This window comes from Chamaea fasciata, unplaced genomic scaffold (genome assembly GCF_029207755.1).
Source record: "Chamaea fasciata isolate MVZ Bird 193981 ecotype frontalis unplaced genomic scaffold, bChaFas1.0.hap1 SCAF_1, whole genome shotgun sequence".
Lineage (NCBI taxonomy): Eukaryota > Metazoa > Chordata > Aves > Passeriformes > Sylviidae > Chamaea > Chamaea fasciata.
The window spans coordinates 87,961,141-87,981,023 of NW_027094086.1; the positions used below are offsets into that span (position 1 = coordinate 87,961,141).

A 19,883-nucleotide genomic window follows, 5' to 3' on the forward strand; every position below is an offset into this window, starting at 1 on the left:
TTCTGCACACCTTGTCCAAAGAGCTGAAATCTCACTGTAGGATGTATGTGGAACTGCAGCCTTTTGACTCCAAGGACATTAAACCGAGAACAGGAACGGGCTGTCCAGGGAGGCTGGGCAGTCTCCATCCTTGCAGGGGCTCAGAACCCCACTGGAAAAAGGTCTGAAGCTATAACAAGTACATCTGCACAGGCTGCCATCACTTTGGGATTAGTATTCATGCTTATGAAGAAAATCATCAAGTTCCCTTTCCTCAACATTTGTGCACTTGTAACATCAAGGGTGCTTTTATGTGCTGTGTGATGCTCCATGACTGTGCCTGGTGTAGATACTGCCACGCTTTTCCTTATTTCCTTGGCATCTGAGATATTCAATATATCAAAAATGAAAGACAGAAGCAGCATGTATTCCTCTTCTGCCATTCTGTGTGTGAGGCAAGGAGAAGACATTTGGGGGAGCTAGCACTGCATCTCCTGTCAGTGGTGGGGAGGAGACAACATCATTGCTTGCAGGGGCTTGTTTTATCTTGAACTCATCATCAGGGGGTTTTTTTAGCTGTCCATTACTGCAACACATGGAGTACTCTGCTGGGCAGCTCTGCAGCACAATATTTGCAATGGGAAGCATGAGCTGACAGGGCCAATGCTTGCTAAACCTCAAATTAAGTGGAGCTTTCTCTTACAGGGGCTCCTATCTGTGAGATGTGGGAGCTGAGGGTTTCTTCACAAGCTTTCACCTTCCTCAGACACACTATTTCTCCAGGTGCAGTAAGCACAGTCAGGTGCTTGTTTTCCACCCCACAGCACGGCACTGTGGAGTTAATAGGGGAGCTGAGACATGAGTCAGCTCGTGGGGCCTGATCCAAGCCAGCAGAATAACTCACAGGTTTCATGAGATTTTCCTCTTAGCTGAACACACCCAAATGTCACCAAAAATCCCCACGCCTGGGGAGGTGTATGTTCTGTGCGTGTCTCTGACATCAGAGGGGCCTACAACAAATTCCCTAACAGCAGGTCCACTAGCAGGATTTGTTAAAGAGAAGGGAGGACAAGTCTTAGGCCAAGCTTGTGGCTTGATGTCCTGCAGCAGTGCCAGCCAAAACCAGCAGGCTCACAGCCCTCCCATTCCCACTCTGACCAGAACTGTCTGTGTCTGAGCTGTATCAATACCTCTGCGAAGAGGCCAAGCAGTACTTGTGCCAGCCCAAAAGGAGATATAGCAGAGATAATCCCAGGACTACGAGCCAGGCAGCTCCTCAGGTTGCCCCTAGTGACACACACAAAAAAAAAAACCAACCCAAAAAACAAAACAACAAAACAACAACAACAAAAGGGAAAAGGAAAAATAGAGGTATCCTTTCAGCTTCACTTTAAAAATGAAAGCAATGTGGATGTAGAATCTCAGTATTATAGAGTGGTTTAGGTTGGAAGGGACCTTAAAGATCAGCTAGTTCCAACATCCCTGCCATGGGCAGGAATGTCATTCACTAGATCAGGCCCCCATCCAACCTGACCTGGAACACTTCCAGGGGCACCCACAGATGAGAAGAGAGAAAAATCCAAGCACACTTCAGTGAGCTTGTAGTCTGGTTCAGTTTGCTCTCTTGCATATCTCACTCCTCTGTTGGCTGCATCAATTCCTCTGCCTTATCCCTCAAACCTTGTCTCCCTTAATTTGTGAGCACACAGCTACCACAAACCCATCATTTTTGTTAAAAATGATAAGCCGATCCATGAATTAAAAATATTAATAACAAAATTTATTGATACAAACCAAAAATCAAGAATTTTAGAAATAGAAAAACCCCGATAAAACCACAATCAAAGAACAGTTCTGATCCCGGGAATCGGCACTGGGTGAACCGCAGATCCTGCCCCCAGTGGCACAGAATCCCCTCTGGTTCACAAATTCGGAGTGTGCAAGGCCCCATTTTTATACAGTTCCTGGGCTTGCGCAACCAATTACTTCATCGGTTCCTTTTTGTGTATGGTCTTGGATTCATATTCTTATGGTTTCTTTTCTGGATGTGATTTTGGTGAATGGTTTTTTTCTGGGAGACATAAACCTATGCTTGGGTTTGCAGGAACCAGGTATTGAGATGTATGTCCTTGATGAGATTGGGATGATGGATATGGGGTGCTGAGCGCTAGGCCGATGACCGATGACGGCAGTGCTCAACTCCATCTCCCATGGGTGGCACCCTCCTTTCTTTCGGTGATGGGTGATGCTCTGGTTCTCGGCAGAGGAATGTCTTCCCGGAACCCTGCACTCCTTAGGCTTAAGAACATTATACAGTAATATATAAACTAACTCTCAGACTACAGTTATATAGGTTTTATAAAATGTAATAAAAAAGAAAACACAATTAATCCTACAATATTTATCACAATTTTGAAACCCACAAACGCAAGGCTGAAATTTTGGCACCCATGAATAAATCATAGCATAGCCACAAGAGGCACAAAACTGAAGCAGTCAGTAGGATTGTCTGCTCACTGGCTTCTGAATCAGTTGCTGGCTTCTAATTGAGTTAAAGCATCAAAAATTCTGACTTATGTGAACTGTGAGGTCAGAAGTGATATCAGCAGCACCAAACAATTAATTAAAGTGCTGCAAACAAAATGAAGGATGGCCTCAAAATCAACCCATTGGGACACACTGATTCAGAGGTCACCATAATGTGTTACATCGTGATGTGCAGGAATAGATCAACACCCTCAGCCTTCACCAGGAACCAGCCTATGATTATACAAACTTCTATGGAATAGCCTGACATAATGCTTAAAAGTTTTACTGGCATTACTCCACAGCAGAGGGGCACTTTTGATGACCCTCTGCAAATCATTCTCGATGGATTTAAACAAAGACCGATTTTTATTGCTCCAGATACACAGTGCCATCTTCTAGCTATGGCTTTGGCTCCATCTCCGTCCTCCCCCCACACTAGGAATCCAGGGAAGATTCAGAGTTTTGGTAAGAGAGGGTCATCCAAGGAAAGGTCTTTGCCTAGCAAATCCTGCTGTCTCATGGCTGGTGACTGCCAGCACGGTGCTGGTTTGCTATGTGGGCATTAAGGCTCACTCACAGATAAACAATAGGCTGGTGTGTGAATGTCATTTTTGTGAGGGGCACCTGAAGAGGCATGAAACAGGCATTAGAAATAGGCCTAGAAATAGGCACTCAAGGCAAAACAATGGCATTAACTAGGCAACACCAAACCTTTCTATCTGATTTGATTAGGTACTTAAACTAAAAGAAAAGGTCCAGCTTCAAAGGAGCCAGCCTGGTTTTGATCAGCAAGTCACTGCTGACCATCATTAGCACTGTGTTAGCCAGATGCTTCGGGCCATCTAATGGCACAAAAATGCAAATCGAGTTCTCTCCACAAAAGGCTGCAACTTTCAGCAAATGTGATCTGTGATAGATATTGTAGGATTAATTCGTGTTTTCTTTTTATGATGCCTTATAAACCTATGTAGAGTTAGTTTGTGTGTTACCGTATAATGTTTTAAGCCTAAGGAATGCAGGGTTCCGGGAAGACACTCCTCGGCCGAATAGCAGAGAATCACCCATCGCCGAAAGAAAGGAAGGCACCACCCATAGGTGATGGAGTTGAGCACTGCCATCATCGGCCATCGGCCGAGCGCTCAGCACCCCATATCCATCATCCCAATCTCATCAAGGACATACATCTCAATACCTGGTTCCAGTAAACCCAGACATAAGTTTATGTCTCCCCGGAAAAACTATTCACCGAATTCACATCCAAAAAGGAAAACCATAAGAATATGAATCGAGGACCATACTACACAAAGAGCCGATGAAGTAATCGGTTGCACAAGCCCAAAAACTGTATAAAAATGGGGCCCTGCACACTCCGAATTTGTGAACCAGAGGGGGACTCTGTGCCACAGGGGCAGGATCTTCAGTTCACCCAGCGCTGATTCCCGGGATCGGAACTGTTCTTTGGTTGTGGTTTTATCGGGGTTTTTCTATTTCTCAAATTCTTGATTTTTTTTTGGTTTTATTAATAAATTTTGTTATTAATATTTTTAATTCACGGATTCGGCTTATCATTTATAACAGATCCATTGTCTTAAGTCTTTTCCAGGCATGGAGCTCTGAGAACATGGGGAAGAGGAGGACAACTAAAAAAAACAGAGAAAGCCTTAGGACAAAAATGGGAAGGAGGCAGAAGGAAAACAAAGATGGGAAAGGGAAAACACAGCACATGAGAGAATGAACTCAGAGTGTGAAGGGGTGATAAGCTAAAGAGGGTAAAAACACTGTTTTGGTAAGTGTCATTTGTTCAGTGTAAATCTGCTTTTCCAGATAACCTGTGGCAAACTGTTGGTTTGACACAGAGCTTGTAAAAGAGCAGTAGATGGCCCTCCTTGGTTTTGTTTTAGGGTTTCTTGTTTGTTTTGGCTTGGGGTTTGGTTTTTGTTTGTTTCATGACAGTCTGACAACCATATTAATTTTCTCTCAGTTGAAATATATTTGTACTCTTAACTGTTCATATAAAACAGAACAGAGTTCTAGCCTGCATACCTCTTCAGAATCTCTTATGGAAGCCAGCATGGAGGAACTTCATTGCCTTATGAAAGAACTGGTCAGACCACAGCTTATTGTGGTCCAGCTTCAGAACTTCTAATTTCTTTCCCTTGCAAATCTATCCAGGCTCAAATCTATCCAGGCTACCCTCAGTAGTGAAGGTGGGGAAAAAACAAAGCAGAAAGGACAATCGACAGGTCATTTGTGTGGCTCTGGAGGCAGGACTTGAAACTTGCCAAGTTCAGTAAATCTTTGAGTACACATTAAAGCACAAGCCCTGCCAGAGGTCAGAAGGTAATTTGTCTCGTGTCATGGGCCTAATGACATATTCCTTTGTAAAATACATAGAAGATTTTGTCACAAGCACAAACCTCAGTGCTCTGTTCTCAAACAACACATGGGAAGGGAGGTGACAGAGATCAGCTGAGAAATTTGCATCACTTTCACTGTGTTTGTGCCACACAGAGTCATGGACCAGCTGGGATTGGAAGGGACCTCTGAAGCCCACCGAGGCCAACCCTCCTTTCTCAAAGCATGGTCAGAGCTGTGTCCAGTTTGGGGAAGAATATCTCCATGGATGGAGACTTCAGAGCCTGCCTGAGTGCTTCTTCTGTTGTTTGGCCACATAAAAAATGAAAGTGGTTTTAATTTATGCTTGAATGAAATTTCTGGTATTTCAACTTGTGCCTATCACCCCTTGTGCTGTCAGTGGGTACCACTGAGAAGACCCTGGCTCTACCTGCTTTACCCTTTTCCATCAGATATTTATATGGATCAATAAGGATCCTCTGAGCTTTGCACGCAGACAGAACAGTTCCAGCTCTCTCAGACACTTCTTGCATGAAAGATGCTCCAAGCCCCTAATCATCTTGAGAGCCCTTTGCTGGACCTCCTTCAGTATCTCAATGCCTGTCTTGCACTGCTGAGCCTAGAACAGAATTCCCAAGATTCCAGCTGTGTCTTACCACAGAGCTGAGGGGAAGGATCATTTGCCCAAACCTGTCTAATGCAGCCCAGGGTGCTGTCTCACACTTTTGCTCCAAGTGCATACGTGGGAAACTTCTTGTGACACTCCAGAATGTCCAAGACCTTTCCTGCTCTCCAGGAGCAGGAAAGCTGCAGCAAAGCTGCTCTCCAGCCAGTCAGTCCCAGGCACCTCTGCAGACCCAGACCAGGAGAGCTGCACTCTCCTTCAGGGACTGCGTCTGATACCAAGCCTCTCAGGATTTGAACAGGAGTTTGAGTCAAACTTTTCAACTTTTTTCTGGTTAATCGGTAGCTGTTGCTGGACAGTTATAATTAAGCAATTGCATTGTGAATATTGTATCCTTGTCCGATCTTTTGTTTTAAGGAAAAGAGAAGACAATCCCAAGATGAATGGGCTGTCTGGACAAGAGCCACTGGGAGTGAAGTCAGGAGAACTGAGGAGTAACTGGCAGCCGTAAATTCTGGCAGTGGGCAATCACAACCACTGACTCATTGACCACCTACTCAAAACAGACCCCAGACTCACATGAGACAAGAACTGCATCTGTGGACCAGTTAGCATGACAGGCAAGAGATATAACAAGCAAATAGACAGGGGGTAAAGTACTAATTATAGAAAAGTTAGGTAACTAATGAATGCTTCTGCCTTTGCTTGTTAAAATATATAAATAGTGCAATTAGTTTGTTAAAACGTATACATAGTGTAAAGTATTGATGATAAGTGAGCAGACCAAACTCCCTACTTTGTGCAAAGTAGAATGCAAAATGGAAATACCTGTCTCAGTGAGTGAATTGGCACTGGGCACCTGGTAGCAAGCCTGCCTTCGGGACAAAGTACTGCATCCAGTGCAGGGCTGGGCATGCAGCTCCAGGTGGTGCTCGGGATTGTACCCCATAGCACAACACCACCATCGCTCCACATGTGTCTGGAGTCCTCAGCAGAGCTGCTGAGGAATCCACATGCCTTCTTTTGACATCTGGATTGGGCTTCCAGGGCAAGGATGGTTTCTGAGAGGAGACAACCAGGACCTACCATCATGCTGGGCAGTCAGCTAGCTCCAGGACAGACCGCTGCTGCCCAAGGCTAAACTCAAGATGACACTGGTGGCACCTCCATGATAATGTATTTATGACGTGGAAAGAACTTACTGCACAACAGCATCAGCAGCTGGAGAGAGGAATGAGAACCTTTTGGGAGGAATAGCCCTACAGACAGCAAGGTCAGTAAAGGCGGAGGACTGGAGGTGTTCCAGCTGCAAGAGCAGAGATTCCCCTGCAGCCCTCGGTGCAGCCCAGAGTGAGGTGGGCTAACCCCCGCCAGCCCACGGAACAGTGATCCACCTACGGCCCACACTGGAGTGGATGGACGTGCCCGGAGGAAGCTGCAGCCCACGGAGAGAGGAGCCCACCCTGGAGCAAGTGTGCTGGCAGGACCTGTGACAACGCAGAAGATCCACACTGGAGCAGCCTGTTCCTGAAGGACTGCACCCCATGGAAGAACCTACGCTGTGTGCAGGACTGTCTCCCGTATGAGGGACCCCACGCTACGGCACGGCAGGAGTGCGATGAGGGAGCAGCAGCGCAGAAGAGGCGCGATGGACCGACCGCAACCTTCACTTCCCAGGCCCTGGCGGACCGGGGTGATGCCGAGCCTGGGACGAAAAGGAGAGGCGGGTGTTTTCTGCTTCATTTCTGACTTCCCAACTGTCTTACTGATGGGCAATCAACCAACCAAATCCTCCTGGAGAGAGGATCCAGCACGGCCACGGCGCTGCCGGCGGCGAGGGCCCTCCCCGCACGCCGTCACGGGCGCCGGGCGGGACCTCCGGGAGGCGGCACCGGGGCGGCCGGGCCGGGAGGGAGGGACGGAGGGACGGAGGGAGGGCGGCCCAAGGTCGGCGCTGCGCTGCCCTGCCCTGCCCGGCCCTGCGCGGGTCTCCGTGGCTGCCCGCAGATGGAGTACGACTGGCTGGGCTTCGGCTACGCGGCGCTGGTGGCGGCGGGCGGTGTCGCGGGCTACGCCAAGGCAGGTGGGTGCTGGTGGCCGTGGCTGTCCCCGTCCCGGTCGTGCCCGCGGGCAGCCCCCGCTCAGCTTCCCTCTGCTCCGCCCCGGGGCCGCTGCCGGCTGTGACCCCGCGAGTCCCGCAGAGTCCTTGTTGCCGTCGAAACGGTGCTCGCGGAGGTCTGCAAAGTATCTTTAAAAAACTCCCCAGCCCCCTCAGCCTAACCCCGAATGCTTTGGTTGGGTTGGTTTTGTGGATTTACTAGTACGAGGAACTCGCAAAGTGCTTTCGTTTGATGCGCAGGCTGACTGTGTGTGTTCTTCCGCTGACTGCTTTATTTTTTATTCAAGGCAGCGTCCCTTCTCTGGCTGCCGGCCTTCTCTTTGGCGGCTTAGCGGGACTAGGCGCTTACCAGCACTCCAAAGATCCAAAGAATGTGTGGCTTTCCCTCGGTAAGTTTGCTCGGCAGCCGAGTACTGAGTGTTACTGGTAGCGGTGGGAAGAGCAACCTTTTTTTTTCGAGCATGTTTCAGCTGCCCTCTGCCCTTTTACCTGTACAGATGTTGTAAGTGGTGGCAGGACCTCCTGCCCACAGCCAGGAGGTGTTTGTGTCAGAGCTGATACCTGGGTCGTAAACCTGGATTGTCCTGTTTGAATCCAGAGTTGGTGAGAAACACCTGTCTCCTCTGCCAGATGAGGAAATGTGTTACACCAACACATTAGGTGCAGGAAACATACGTGGAAAATTTTTGGTTGTGAAGCAGCGTTTTTAGCCTGTGGTGGTGGAATAAGCACTATTTTTGCAATAGTGACAGCACTGTGACAGGTGGTGTGTGGCCTTATGGAACCCTGGTTTGCACAAGCATCTCAGGGAAGCAGTACGTATTCCAATGCATCACGCACTCTGGAAGAAACAGAATGTAAAAGAAAAGAGGGAGTGATCTATTCTGCTTGCTTACAGTAAAACTTACAAGAAATTGTGCGTATTAAGCTTGCAGTTAACTCTTCAGGGGAGGGATGAAATCACTGTGGAAAGTATTATGAAGCACTCAGGTGAACCTCAGGGAGTTCCTTTGCTGCAGGAGTGTAGTATCTGGTTAAACCACTATCAGGAACTGGTCATTCCTTTAGGCACTAGGGTATCCTAGATGACTTCTTGAGGATCCTGCTAATTCTGTAATACTCCATAGTGTTACTAGTGCTATGATACTATAGCTTTACAGTGATTTAAGACTATTTTAAACCAATAAGACTAACGTGCTGAACAGCTCTATGAAGCCACTGTAGACGACCAACCTTGTCAGTAAGGAATGAAATGTAAAATGCAGCTCACTGTAAAGCACAATTCCCATTTGTGAACTATCCTTCCACTCTGGCATGCTATGGGAGTGGCTGTGCATCTCTGGCACGGTTTTTTAGGCAGTGTCATGGAAGAGGGATGAGCAGCTTTTGTATATCCTGATGTGGTACATGGAGTGCTTTCAAACGGACCTCTTAAAAGCAGTGATGTGTCACTGTCTAGTACAGCTCTTCATCCATCCATCCATCCATCCATCCATCCATCCATCCATCCATCCATCCATCCATTCCTCCTCACCTCCTCAGCCCTCATTGCAGTGTGCAGCTGTGGCTCCCGCAGAGCTATAAGTTTGCCCCAGTACATCAGGGGTAGAAATGCAGAAATAGAACCTTGACAGAATATCTCTAGAACAGCTTTTCCCTGTGTGATGCAGACAAACTTGGAAAAAGGTATACAGCACTTTGACCTGCCTTTCTTCTTCAAAGAAACAATGGCCCTGTAAATTTCATGTGAATGTTGATGGGATTCCTTTTCCACATTGAGAGATAAAATAATTTGGAGTAATGTCTAAGATGTTAATTGCTCTTTCAGTTTGATCCTTTGGATTGCTGTTTCCTGATCATATTTTCCAGTGGAGTTGTTTTCTTTCCTGTTGTAGTATTTAGTGCCACTTTCCAGTTCAGAATGTCACAGAGAAATGGGAAGTGTAAATAGTATTTACCTCCCACATAGTGAATACTGTCACCATCCCAGCCTTCTGCCTGTGTTTGAGGGAATAATCATTCTTTTGCAAATAAGGGTTGAGGGAGAGCTAGTGACCTGTTCAGAGTATTAGAGTTTATAGGTGATCAGACCATGGTCTCAACCCTGCTGAGATATCCTCCCTTTTCCTCAGCAGTGGGCCATGCTTACCAAAGCTGCTGAGAAGCTTGTAATGACAGCTTTGATGCTGAAGAAAATCAAATTGTTTACTCACAGAGGGAGGAATTCCTGTCTGTATGTGTAGGTTTGTTTTTAGGTTGGTGCTGCTCAGTGTCCAAGTGTGGCAATGCTGCGCTGGCATTTCTGTGTCAAATGGTTCTGACTGGACTTCTTTCCTACAGTGGCGTCTGGCACCTTGACTGCTGTTATGGGAATGAGATTTTACAACTCCAAAAAGGCCATGCCCGGAATAATTGCTGGTGCCAGGTAACCACTTGTCCTTTGTTCTTGTCTGTGTTACTGAATAAACATTTTTTTTAACTTACTTGTGGATTATATTGTTTTAAAAAGGTTACATGGTAAGGTCTGTGAAAAATGAGATCCTGTGGTGGTGTTCAGCTAAATGAAATGATGTGTTTTCTTCCTTCTTGTTCTTTATGGGATTTTTGCCTCTACCTCCCTCTTTTTATAACAACTACTCTGTTCCACAGTTTACTGATGGTTGGACGGCTTGGATTGCAGATGATGGAAAAAACCTATTAAGCCATAAATCTGCATCAAGTGACTTGAAGACACATGACTGAGAAGCCCAAAAATGCAACTGCCTAAATGTGCTGCACATAAGTGGAAAAGGCACTGCTACCTGTGCGCTGTATTTTTCATATCCTAATGCACATGGGTTGTGTTTTTAAAGGACCGACATGGAGAGCCCTTGTCATGGTATTTGTCTTAACATTTTCTGCACTGAAAGCAAGCAAGAAAATATGAGTATAGCATTAGTCAAGCTTCTGGTCCTGCATCTTAGTGTCGGCAAAGACCTCCTGGCCCTTGCATTCAGACAGTTGCAGGATTGAAGCTTAAATGTACATCTGACTTGTCCTTCTAAAATCATGTATAGCTCTAAAACCAGGGGAGAGGAGCTGCCAATTTGTCACTAGTCATTAATACAATAAACGTGCTTATGATGTTCCATCTCCCTTTCCATGCCAGTTTATCCATTCACAGTGTTTGTCAGTCAGGGAGTTTGTTCTCCCAACACTGTATGTTAGAACCTGGTCACACAAAACACAATCATAGAGCTGGCTGTCAAGGCTCCGCTGTAATGGAATAAATGCAACCCATGCCTTGCAATCACTTGTAACCTCAGCTGTATGTCATTCATGTAATTCATTTCACTTTTACAGATTACTACTCATAAATAAAAAAAAATCTTTTATTAGGTACTACTGAATTGTAGGCACAGCTTTAATAAAATGTTATTTTAAATAAATTAAGAAATTACTATTGCAAACTTTTGTGTTCTACATAGCTTTCTTTGTCTCTGATTGTTCATCTGGATTGATACAGTTTGCTGCCTTTCCTGCAGGGTGTCAGGATGTATTTACGAGCATGAATTGTATAAATAATCTATTCTATCCCTGAATCTAGTAACTTGTAAATATAAAAATCTGCACTGGGAGGGAGAGAGCACAAAAGCATACAGACCACGTAATCAGACAAGCATTATATTAAAGTTTTTTAGTTTGGAGTTTGGTTTTTTTTGGGTTATTTTTTGTTTGGTGGGTGTTTTTTTGGTGTTTGTTTTGTTTTGTTTTTAATTATTTTTCTTTGTGTTTTTGGTTTTTGGTTTGTGTTTTTTTTTTCTGAGGGGATAATCTATTTTAGATTTAGAAGATACTGTATGAAAGTTTATTTAAAGACCAAAGGGCTTATTTGATCAGTCTTTGTCCTCAGTTGATTCCCTTAATGCCTGAAATCATTCTAAATATAAACCTTCCATAGAGAAATACCCTGGAAGATACACATGGATGGTAATGTATCCCTTTTCTGGTCTCATTTAACTTATGTCCCTTTTTGCACAGATCCTGAGCTTCGATTTCTTCAACCTTTTTGCTTTGGTGCCTGGTACTGAGAGATGGAAGCAAGAGGGCCTATCCATTAGATTGGTGAGACTGGAGTTGCTCAGAATTCCCTGAGTATCAGGGTAGTACCTTGGCAGGAGGGTCACTTCCTGTGGCTTTCCTTTCCTTGTTGCGGCAAAACAGGCGGGGCAGTGACCTTGTGCTGCGTGAGCAGGAGGCGCAGAGCTGGGCCACTGGCCACAGCCAGGCTCTGCCAGCAGGGCAGTGGTTTGCCAGGCAAGTCACAGGGATGAGGCAGGGCTGAGGTCAGGCCAGGATGCCAGGTCAGTCAGTTCCAGATCTGCAGGGACGTGGCCAGGAAGAGATGCAGCTCCAGCAGGAGTCTCAGCAGCCTGGTCCCAGGCCAGACAGCTTGGGTCACAGCTGGCTTGAGCACAGACAGATCTGGATGGGGAACTGTGCTCAGGGCATCTTCTTAGAACCCTTATTCATCACCCTGCAGAGTCCAGCTTCAGGTGATCACCTGTATTTTTGTTTCTCTTCTGCCTCCCTGCATAGAAATAAGGGGTGTGCAGGACAGCAGATGCTTTAATAGGTCACCCTTTTAAGTGCCTAATTCCAGCCCAGGACCCAGCAGTGGTGGGCAGGTGTCTCCATGTCTTTGTTCTGATTTGAGAAAGTTAGTAAGCCAGACATTAGCATTTCAGAGACTTCTCTTTAAACTGCTTTATGGTTTGTTGGTTTGGGTTTTTTTATGCCTCTTCATATTACTGTTGAAGCAGTTTTCTTCTGTAGGAGTAGGATGCAAACATAAATGCATCTCCTGCAATAAACTGAGAAAAGCCATGACCCAGCAGTTTCATAATCGTATAATGCTGCTGTCAAATCAGATAACTTGTGAATTTGAACTGCAGTTGTCTTCAACAATAAAAAAGACAACAGAAAGCAGAAAACTGGACTGGTATGCTTTTAAACTTTTAGATCAAAATGTGAACCCATGTTGCTGTTTCCTGAGCTTGGGAAAGCAACAGGTTGAATTGAGAACTGCTGGTAGAAGTAATTTAGAACTTGTGGTAGAACACTCATGCTCAGGAAAAACAGCAGTAATACAGGCAAAAGGACAAGAGAAAAATCTTAGCCTTACATACTCTTGACCCCCTTGAGATTTTATTAGCATAGAATATTTTTTAAGCATTTCTGCACTAGCAGTCCAATGTGTGCCAATGAATCAGAGTTAAAATGACTGTTCAAAGCCTGTTAGCCTTTTCTTGCTGTTTGCAACAAGAATGACTTGACTGTTGTCGTGCTTTGCATGTGGACAAGTGAAGACTGATCTGGTTATGTCAAAGCCCTTGCAAGGTTCATTAGTGTGTGACAAGGACAGCAAGTTTTTTCTAACCATATTTAGTGTCATAAATAGTACCTGTTTATTTTTCTGCTCTAAGGTGACTCACAGACACATGAGCTATCGGCACATTATCAGTTAATTCCTTGACCAGTCTGTGATTTTAACTGTCACTGGCATTGTACTAGAGATGAGTGATTAATTCGTTTTGTTTTTTAAATTATAAAATTATAGCTTTTATGCCTGTTACAAACTGTCTGAGGGTGTCCTTCATTGCCATAGCAAGTTAAAGATATGTTCTGCAGTTAAATTAAGATGCATTTAAGTAGCATAGGGACATCTCTTAGTACTAAGGGAATGACAAATATTTAATCCTAGACCAGTGGCAATTGAATTAAACTCTCTAGTGCATTACTAACCTGACAGCCCTATCTTTGCATAGCTCTTACGGTATTAAAAATGCAGCATTTTCTTTAGGTACAATTTTTCTAATGACATATTTGACTTTTTCGTACAACTGTTTTATATTAAATTGCTTTCCAGGAAGTTAATGTAACCCATATTGACATTGGGTCAACAAGAGGAGTTTAAATTTTAATATCCATTTATAAAAGCCATACAAATAAATCTTTTTTGCAATGCTTCAAGTCATCATTAACAACTTTATATCTTTAAAGAGCATACTCAGTTTGTACGTTAAAATAGCAAGCTTAATGTTACTATAAAGTCTAAAGCATTTATTCTAAATGCAGCTGTTAACAGAAGTAGCCCAGCTCAACATCCTAATAAACAATTTATTGTACATTGCAAAGTCCTTTGGGCAATAATATTATAAAAGTTAGCATAAAAGCAGGGGAAAGTACTGAATGAGCATATAAACAGTGACATACTGAATTATTAAAGTTTGTCTGTGTTTTCAGGTACCTCAGTTGGCCTTTAAGATCTAAAACAGAAAGCAGTGTCTTTGAAGAACAGATTGATATTCTTCCTCACATAGCCTATTCAAACTTTTTTTTAGTCTGATCTCCTAATAAAGACATGTAGGAACAAGAGTTTAGTGATAACTTAGGCATTTTTGGCTGATTCACCCTTGAAATGACTGACAGACTGCAGCAATTTAGGCTTTTTAAAAGGTCACTGTGACACTCCCCTGACAGGATGGAGATAAATCTCTACAGATTTTTGACAAAAAATGGCAATAAGGTAATTGAAACAGCAGAATCTGATTGTTAGGCTTCATTCACAGCTTGGTAAATAGTATTCAGTACTTGTTCAGCTATTTTCCAATATTGCTATATCATTCAACAGCCCTCTATCAGCCAGATTTCTAGACCTTCCTTGTGTAGTATCTATCAGTGGATTGTCTATGTCCTACTACAAGGGTTCCAGTTCTCATTGCTACATGAATATTTGCATCTTACAGACCCTGAGTATCTCTTAGTTACAAGTGAGTTCTGAAATCCTTGCAGGAGACTGATGTTCTTCACAAAGTCAGATCTGTGCTTTCACTCTCATCTTCCTGCTAAGGAACCAGCCTAACACTTGGAAGCTTGGTGCTGTTCTGCTTCAGCTCTTCTTCATGCTGCTTGTGTGTTTCAGGCACATCCCAGCAGCAGATGTTGCACTGGATGAACAACCCTAACCCTACTTGTTCCAAAGAGTACGAGAACAGGAGATCTATCTGTAGAAAACAGTGTGTGAAATCTACTTCTCAGTTTTGGCAATGTGTGTTGTACAATACTTCATTGCATCCTACTTTACAGCCAGTATTTTACACAGTCTTATATGTACTATACAGGTAATAAAACACAAGGTCTTTTTTTCTTCTTTACTATTGCATAGTCTTAGAAAAAGCTGGAGCAAATAGGCCTTTCAGGTTTCCAAGTGCTGGAGAGCTGAACATAGAGCATGTAATATCCACACAGGATGGTATTTTCTATCTGTTTCCTCCATATTTGGCCACCCAGTCAGTTCTCCCATGTACTCGCTGAATCGTTGGGGGCCGAGTTAAGATACTCATGTTTTTTCCTGCTGCATTGAAAGTTGAACCTGGTAATGGAGGACGAGCAGCTTTATTTTTCCAGGAATAATCTGAAAGGAACAAGAACTCAGAATTAATTACGACTAAAAAGGTACTTTACTCCTCTACAGAGAAAAAAATGAGAACTTACAGATAACATGGTACTCAAGGATGCTAATGTAGCAGGGAGCTTTGGTCTCCCATGTCATAAAACACCCTGAGTTGGAAGGGACTCACAAGGATTGTAGAGTCCAACTCCTGCCCTTCACAGGACAACCCCAAGAATCACACCATGTGACTGAGACTATGTTGCCTAAGCTTGTTTTTAGATAAGATTATTTTTTTCCAATAGTTTGTGTTTTATTCTCACCTGCTGAATAGCTGTTTTGCAGCAATCCCTCAAGAAAGTGCTGAAAATAAAATTCAGTGGAAAAACTGATGCAAATGCCTACAGCTCTGTATTCTATTACAAAACTGCTACAGTATGAAAGTGTTTTATCTCAAATATTTAAAAAAGCATGTAATTATAACATTGATAAACTGATTAAGATTCAGACAGCTTAGACTGAAAGCTTCTAGAGACCCTCTTGTTCCTTTTGAGATTTTATGCTTTTTATTCCCCTTTTGCTTAGCTCAGAACTCCTGGTGTACTTAGTGGCAAGCCTTCTTTGCTCCATTTCCCATTTCTCCATTGATTTCATAGGATTTATTCCAAGTTTGAAGGCTTTTTTTCTCTCAATATTGGCACCCACCTGATCTCAGGCACTAGCAGTAGCGCACTACTGTATTCCTGGCCTTCCTATTCAGGTTTCCCCTTCTGACATTTCAGGTAGATGCTACTTCCTCGAGTTTCAGGTGATTCAAGTAATTGCCCTGCTGCAGGGGCTGACATTTCTTCATATTCATGACCAATTCAACAATTTCCCAAGTCTTTAAAATCAGTCAGCCAGGACCCCTTTTATCCAGACTCCTGCTATACCTTATCCTTGTTTCCTTAGCATTCCTAAGGTAGATCCTGCCCCTTCCATTCCTACTTTGTAGTTTTGTCTTATTATGTACCGATACTCTTTAAAACAAAATTTAACATATAAATTAAATGGGTTTTTTGGTGCCTAGGTATTATTCTGTTTCTTAGAGAAAACCACCTGGTTTTGGTAGTGTTTTTCAGCAGTGGATTGAACCTGTTAAGGAACAGATGAGGATCAAGACACTTAAAAAGGGGGAACATCAAGGAGCTGAAATTGGGGGTCGGGTCTCCACTTCTTTGAAAACTGTTTCTTTTTATTGTAGGCTGGCATTTCCTATCTTTTGTCAGCAAGGATGATTCCAGCCTACACTATCTTGGTAATAAAGGTCACTTCTCTGGTATTCTCAGAAAAATGGATCTTGTATACTACATTAAATTATGGTAAAAAAAATTTTAACAAAATTAAAAGAGCAAAACCAATTGAGAGCATAACTTACTGCATTTTGGATAATATAAAGCAAAGAATCAATGTTCAAATGTTCAAATACTGACATGTAGGAGGTAAAACCTGCCATTTGCTTTGTCCTTATCTCTCATCCCATACAAGTCTGAAGACTTTAAGCTAAATACCAGTGGCTTAAGCAATAGGATTCTTGTTCTTCTCCAGGACATGGAAAAGGATATTAATTGACCTCCATCTGCCAGCCTTTCTGACTTCTACTACACACATTCCATTTCTAATCACAGATTAACAGTAAATTTTATTTCCTTTGGAACCCCACACGTGATTTTTTTTGCACTATTCACAGCAGTCTAGAGAGAATTGCAGATTTTGTCCTCCTGTGAACTTTCTGATCCATGCATTGTGACAAATCAACTCTCACAGTTCTGTTTCAACAGTGAATCAATAAGATAATGAAGTGCAGCTCCAACCTTCCTTGGTGGGCTTCTGATCAAGTCAGACACAGAATATGCATACATCTAAGCATATTATATATACACATACATACATACATACATACATACATACATACATACATATATATATATATATTTGTGTGCCATCTCTTTACTTCCCTCCTGGTCCAGTTCTCTGAAGCCACTTGCAAGTTTGCAAGGAGAACAGGTAACTCAAAGGAGCACATCAGCGAAAAGACAACATTATTAAGCAAGACCATATCAGATTGGTCTGCCATGGACCCTTTGGTTAAACAATTCACCAGTGGTTTAGGGCCTTGCTATTTCCTCTGAAGTAACTGGAGAAGTGGGCTGCTGGGTGTGGACAACAGCTCTCAATCTTCACTCGTAAACCAGTTTCTCCTGCATCCTGAGCACTTCTGTTCATCTTTTCTGAATCAGAAACGTGACAATGAAGAAGGTGCTCAGAATGTTGTGGCAGTTCTGGCTTGACTGCCCTCCATCTTCACTCACATGTATTGCTATATACTAAAATCCCAAAATCCAAGTTTCCAGAATTCCAACATCATGTCACCAGCAGTGCAGAGGATCCAAGGTAGCAGTTACATTCAGAACATACTTCACATTGTTTTTAACAAATTAATGGAGTCCCAACTACATGACCGTTTACTATAGAGTTGTGGAGTTACATGGTTTTACAATTCTGCTTAGCCCATCAGCACTAATGAACAATAGTTTAACAAATGGTCCAAATCTTCTTTGCACTTTCTGTAATTATTTTCTCTTTTATCTAACAAGAATTAGTAGCAGTAGTTTCTCCAAAGATCAGGACAGTCTCTAGGCACCTACATGCAGTACACTTGTATCAAGAGGAATTTATTCCCTACAATTTCATTTACAAAACTTGAGGAAAACCTTACCAAGAGCTAATCCATCTCTTAGGAAGCATGGAAAATGAACATTTCTCTTTGTCCTGGATATAAGTAGTAAAAGAATATTTCTTACCTGATACAGGTGCACCAAGAGGTGCTAGCTGTATCCGTTGTCCAGCTGATCCAGCTTCTTTTTTATGGAAGGAAGGGGTGTATAGTCCCGATGGGTTGTAAACAGCACTACTTAAAAAACCAGGATTTCCTGTTGACATTACAGAATTTAGAATTTTCAGCTGCATTCAGAAAACTCTGCCTACTTTCTACAGTCGCTTCAAATTATATTTGCAGTACCACAAGAGTACCAAGTATGAGTGTTCTTTAAACACTCCCTCGTGCTTGTCTCTTGAAAAGCGAACATTCTTTCATTGAATTCGTTCTTTGCTTTGTATATTAACTGGACCTTTTTCAGCACTTAGAAGACAGAAGTTCAGCAGGAATAAAGACAAAGAGCATTTTATTAGTACTTCCACTAAACTTAAGATCACACAGAAAGGTTTACACTGAGTTGCACAGAAATAGAGGGTCTTACCTTTTGTTTACATCTACTTCCTTTACTGGAAGCTGGTTTAACTAGCGCTCAGTACTACCCTAGTGCTCAACATGTTTGGCCTAAATCTATCAAAAAGAATGGAATCCAATGTGTGTTGTGGAAAGGGGTGCACCACTTGAAGTTGACTTTGACAGTTCCCACAGCTGAAGGCCTGCTATAAAAGTCAGACCTAATTATCCTCTCTCTTTAACCCTGGTTATAATTCTGTTTGTGCCTAGTTTTGGTCCAGATCTTTCTTTAAAACAGCACTACCCCGGGAAGTTTGACATAACCATCCTCATTTAGAAGCTGGGAAGCATTGTGCATGTACACACAAAATTAGTACCAAAATTAGTGTCCAGTGGAAGAGTGATCTGTTACAATACTTACTCCCAGATCCAAGAAAATTCTTTACTGTCTTCATGTCCGTCATCACCTGGGACAATGTTAAGACTGTGCTGGCACAATGTCTTGAGAGAAATGCTTTTCTCTAGTGGTAAGGTTCTGTGTTCAGCAGTATTAAATTTGTGAAGTAGAAGACTATACACAGTAGTTTATTTTGACCTTTATCAACTGTGAACACATTCATCACAGCTTCGATGGTAGTTAAAGTAAAACAGTATCTGCTTTGCCAGTTCTTCTGTTTCCTAAACCTTTGGCCTTTGGGCAATCCCATAATGTTCCTCTTCACACAAACACTCCCAGACCTGTGTGATAATTTCAGAGCAGTGGAACTGTAAAACTAAACTAGGCAGCCTGGAACTCTGAGTTTCCTCCCTTTTACTCTAAGGTAACTCCACCAAAACCTGTGCAAGCACAGCACTGTTAGATCAGTGCAATGCAGGAAAAGGTGCAAGTCCCGAGTGCTGTCACGAACAAGCCATCCCTGAGGGGACATGCACATGCTACATTAGGATCATTTCCTCACCATTATCCAGTGACCTGCTGTGGGTTATGATTAGGGTAATAAAATATTCTCTGTCTTTTAAAGCACAGTAAATTCCAAGAATCCAGAAGAAGCCATAATGAAGAAAGCAAGGTTTGACAAAACAGATTGCAACTGAAAATGGCAGTATACGATCACCAGGATCCTGCATTATAAATGTAATTTTTTTATAAGAAACTTTAAAACATAAATAGGAAATGTACAAAGAACCAGGCTATAATTGCTATAAATTACCTTTTGAATCTTCTAATTTTTCATTCAACCTTTCTTTGCATGATAGCTTTTCAATAGGTATAATTAAGTTCTCATCTGTAGACAAGAAAAATTAAAGGAAGAAAAAGATGGAAGGACAGAACTTTAGAAGAAGGGTATGAAGAAACAATTTAGGTGATGTAAAAGAAATGAGGAAGGAAAAAAGCAAGCAACAATGAATATCTGACACATTAGTAACTATCATATCTTATCCTTGTTTTCTTAAGCAGAAAATGTTACTCCAAGAGGTTACTTTACAAGGTCCATTCTAATTATGGACTAACAATATGATTTACCAACAATGCAATTACATTCCATTTACAATTTCAAGGACTTGGTTATATCTT

The 19,883-nt window shown here is 42.8% G+C and overlaps 2 protein-coding genes across 9 annotated transcripts in view; one reads left to right on the forward strand and one right to left on the reverse strand.

Annotated features, from left to right (window-relative positions):
• Positions 1 to 7,366: 7,366 nt before the first annotated feature.
• LOC136292389 (transmembrane protein 14C-like) lies at positions 7,367 to 11,056 on the forward strand. The gene is made up of 4 exons (XM_066188056.1): positions 7,367 to 7,571; positions 7,895 to 7,996; positions 9,948 to 10,032; positions 10,257 to 11,056. The coding sequence occupies exons 1-4, from the start codon at positions 7,496 to 7,498 to the stop codon at positions 10,306 to 10,308; spliced, it is 315 nt and encodes a 104-aa protein (XP_066044153.1). The 5' UTR covers positions 7,367 to 7,495; the 3' UTR covers positions 10,309 to 11,056.
• A 2,698-nt stretch (positions 11,057 to 13,754) lies between these two features.
• The window catches only part of MAK (male germ cell associated kinase), a 29,380-nt gene continuing 23,251 nt past the window's right edge, over positions 13,755 to 19,883 (reverse strand). For 7 of the 8 annotated variants that reach the window (XM_066188035.1, XM_066188005.1, XM_066187985.1 and 4 more), the window contains 3 exons: positions 19,519 to 19,593; positions 17,883 to 18,011; positions 13,755 to 15,063 (listed from right to left, as the gene is read on the reverse strand). In XM_066188035.1, coding sequence (XP_066044132.1) covers positions 14,909 to 15,063; positions 17,883 to 18,011; positions 19,519 to 19,593 — 359 coding nt within the window. In that variant the 3' untranslated portion in view covers positions 13,755 to 14,908. The remainder of the gene's footprint in view (positions 15,064 to 17,882; positions 18,012 to 19,518; positions 19,594 to 19,883) is intronic. The other variant, XM_066188044.1, reaches the window with a different exon arrangement.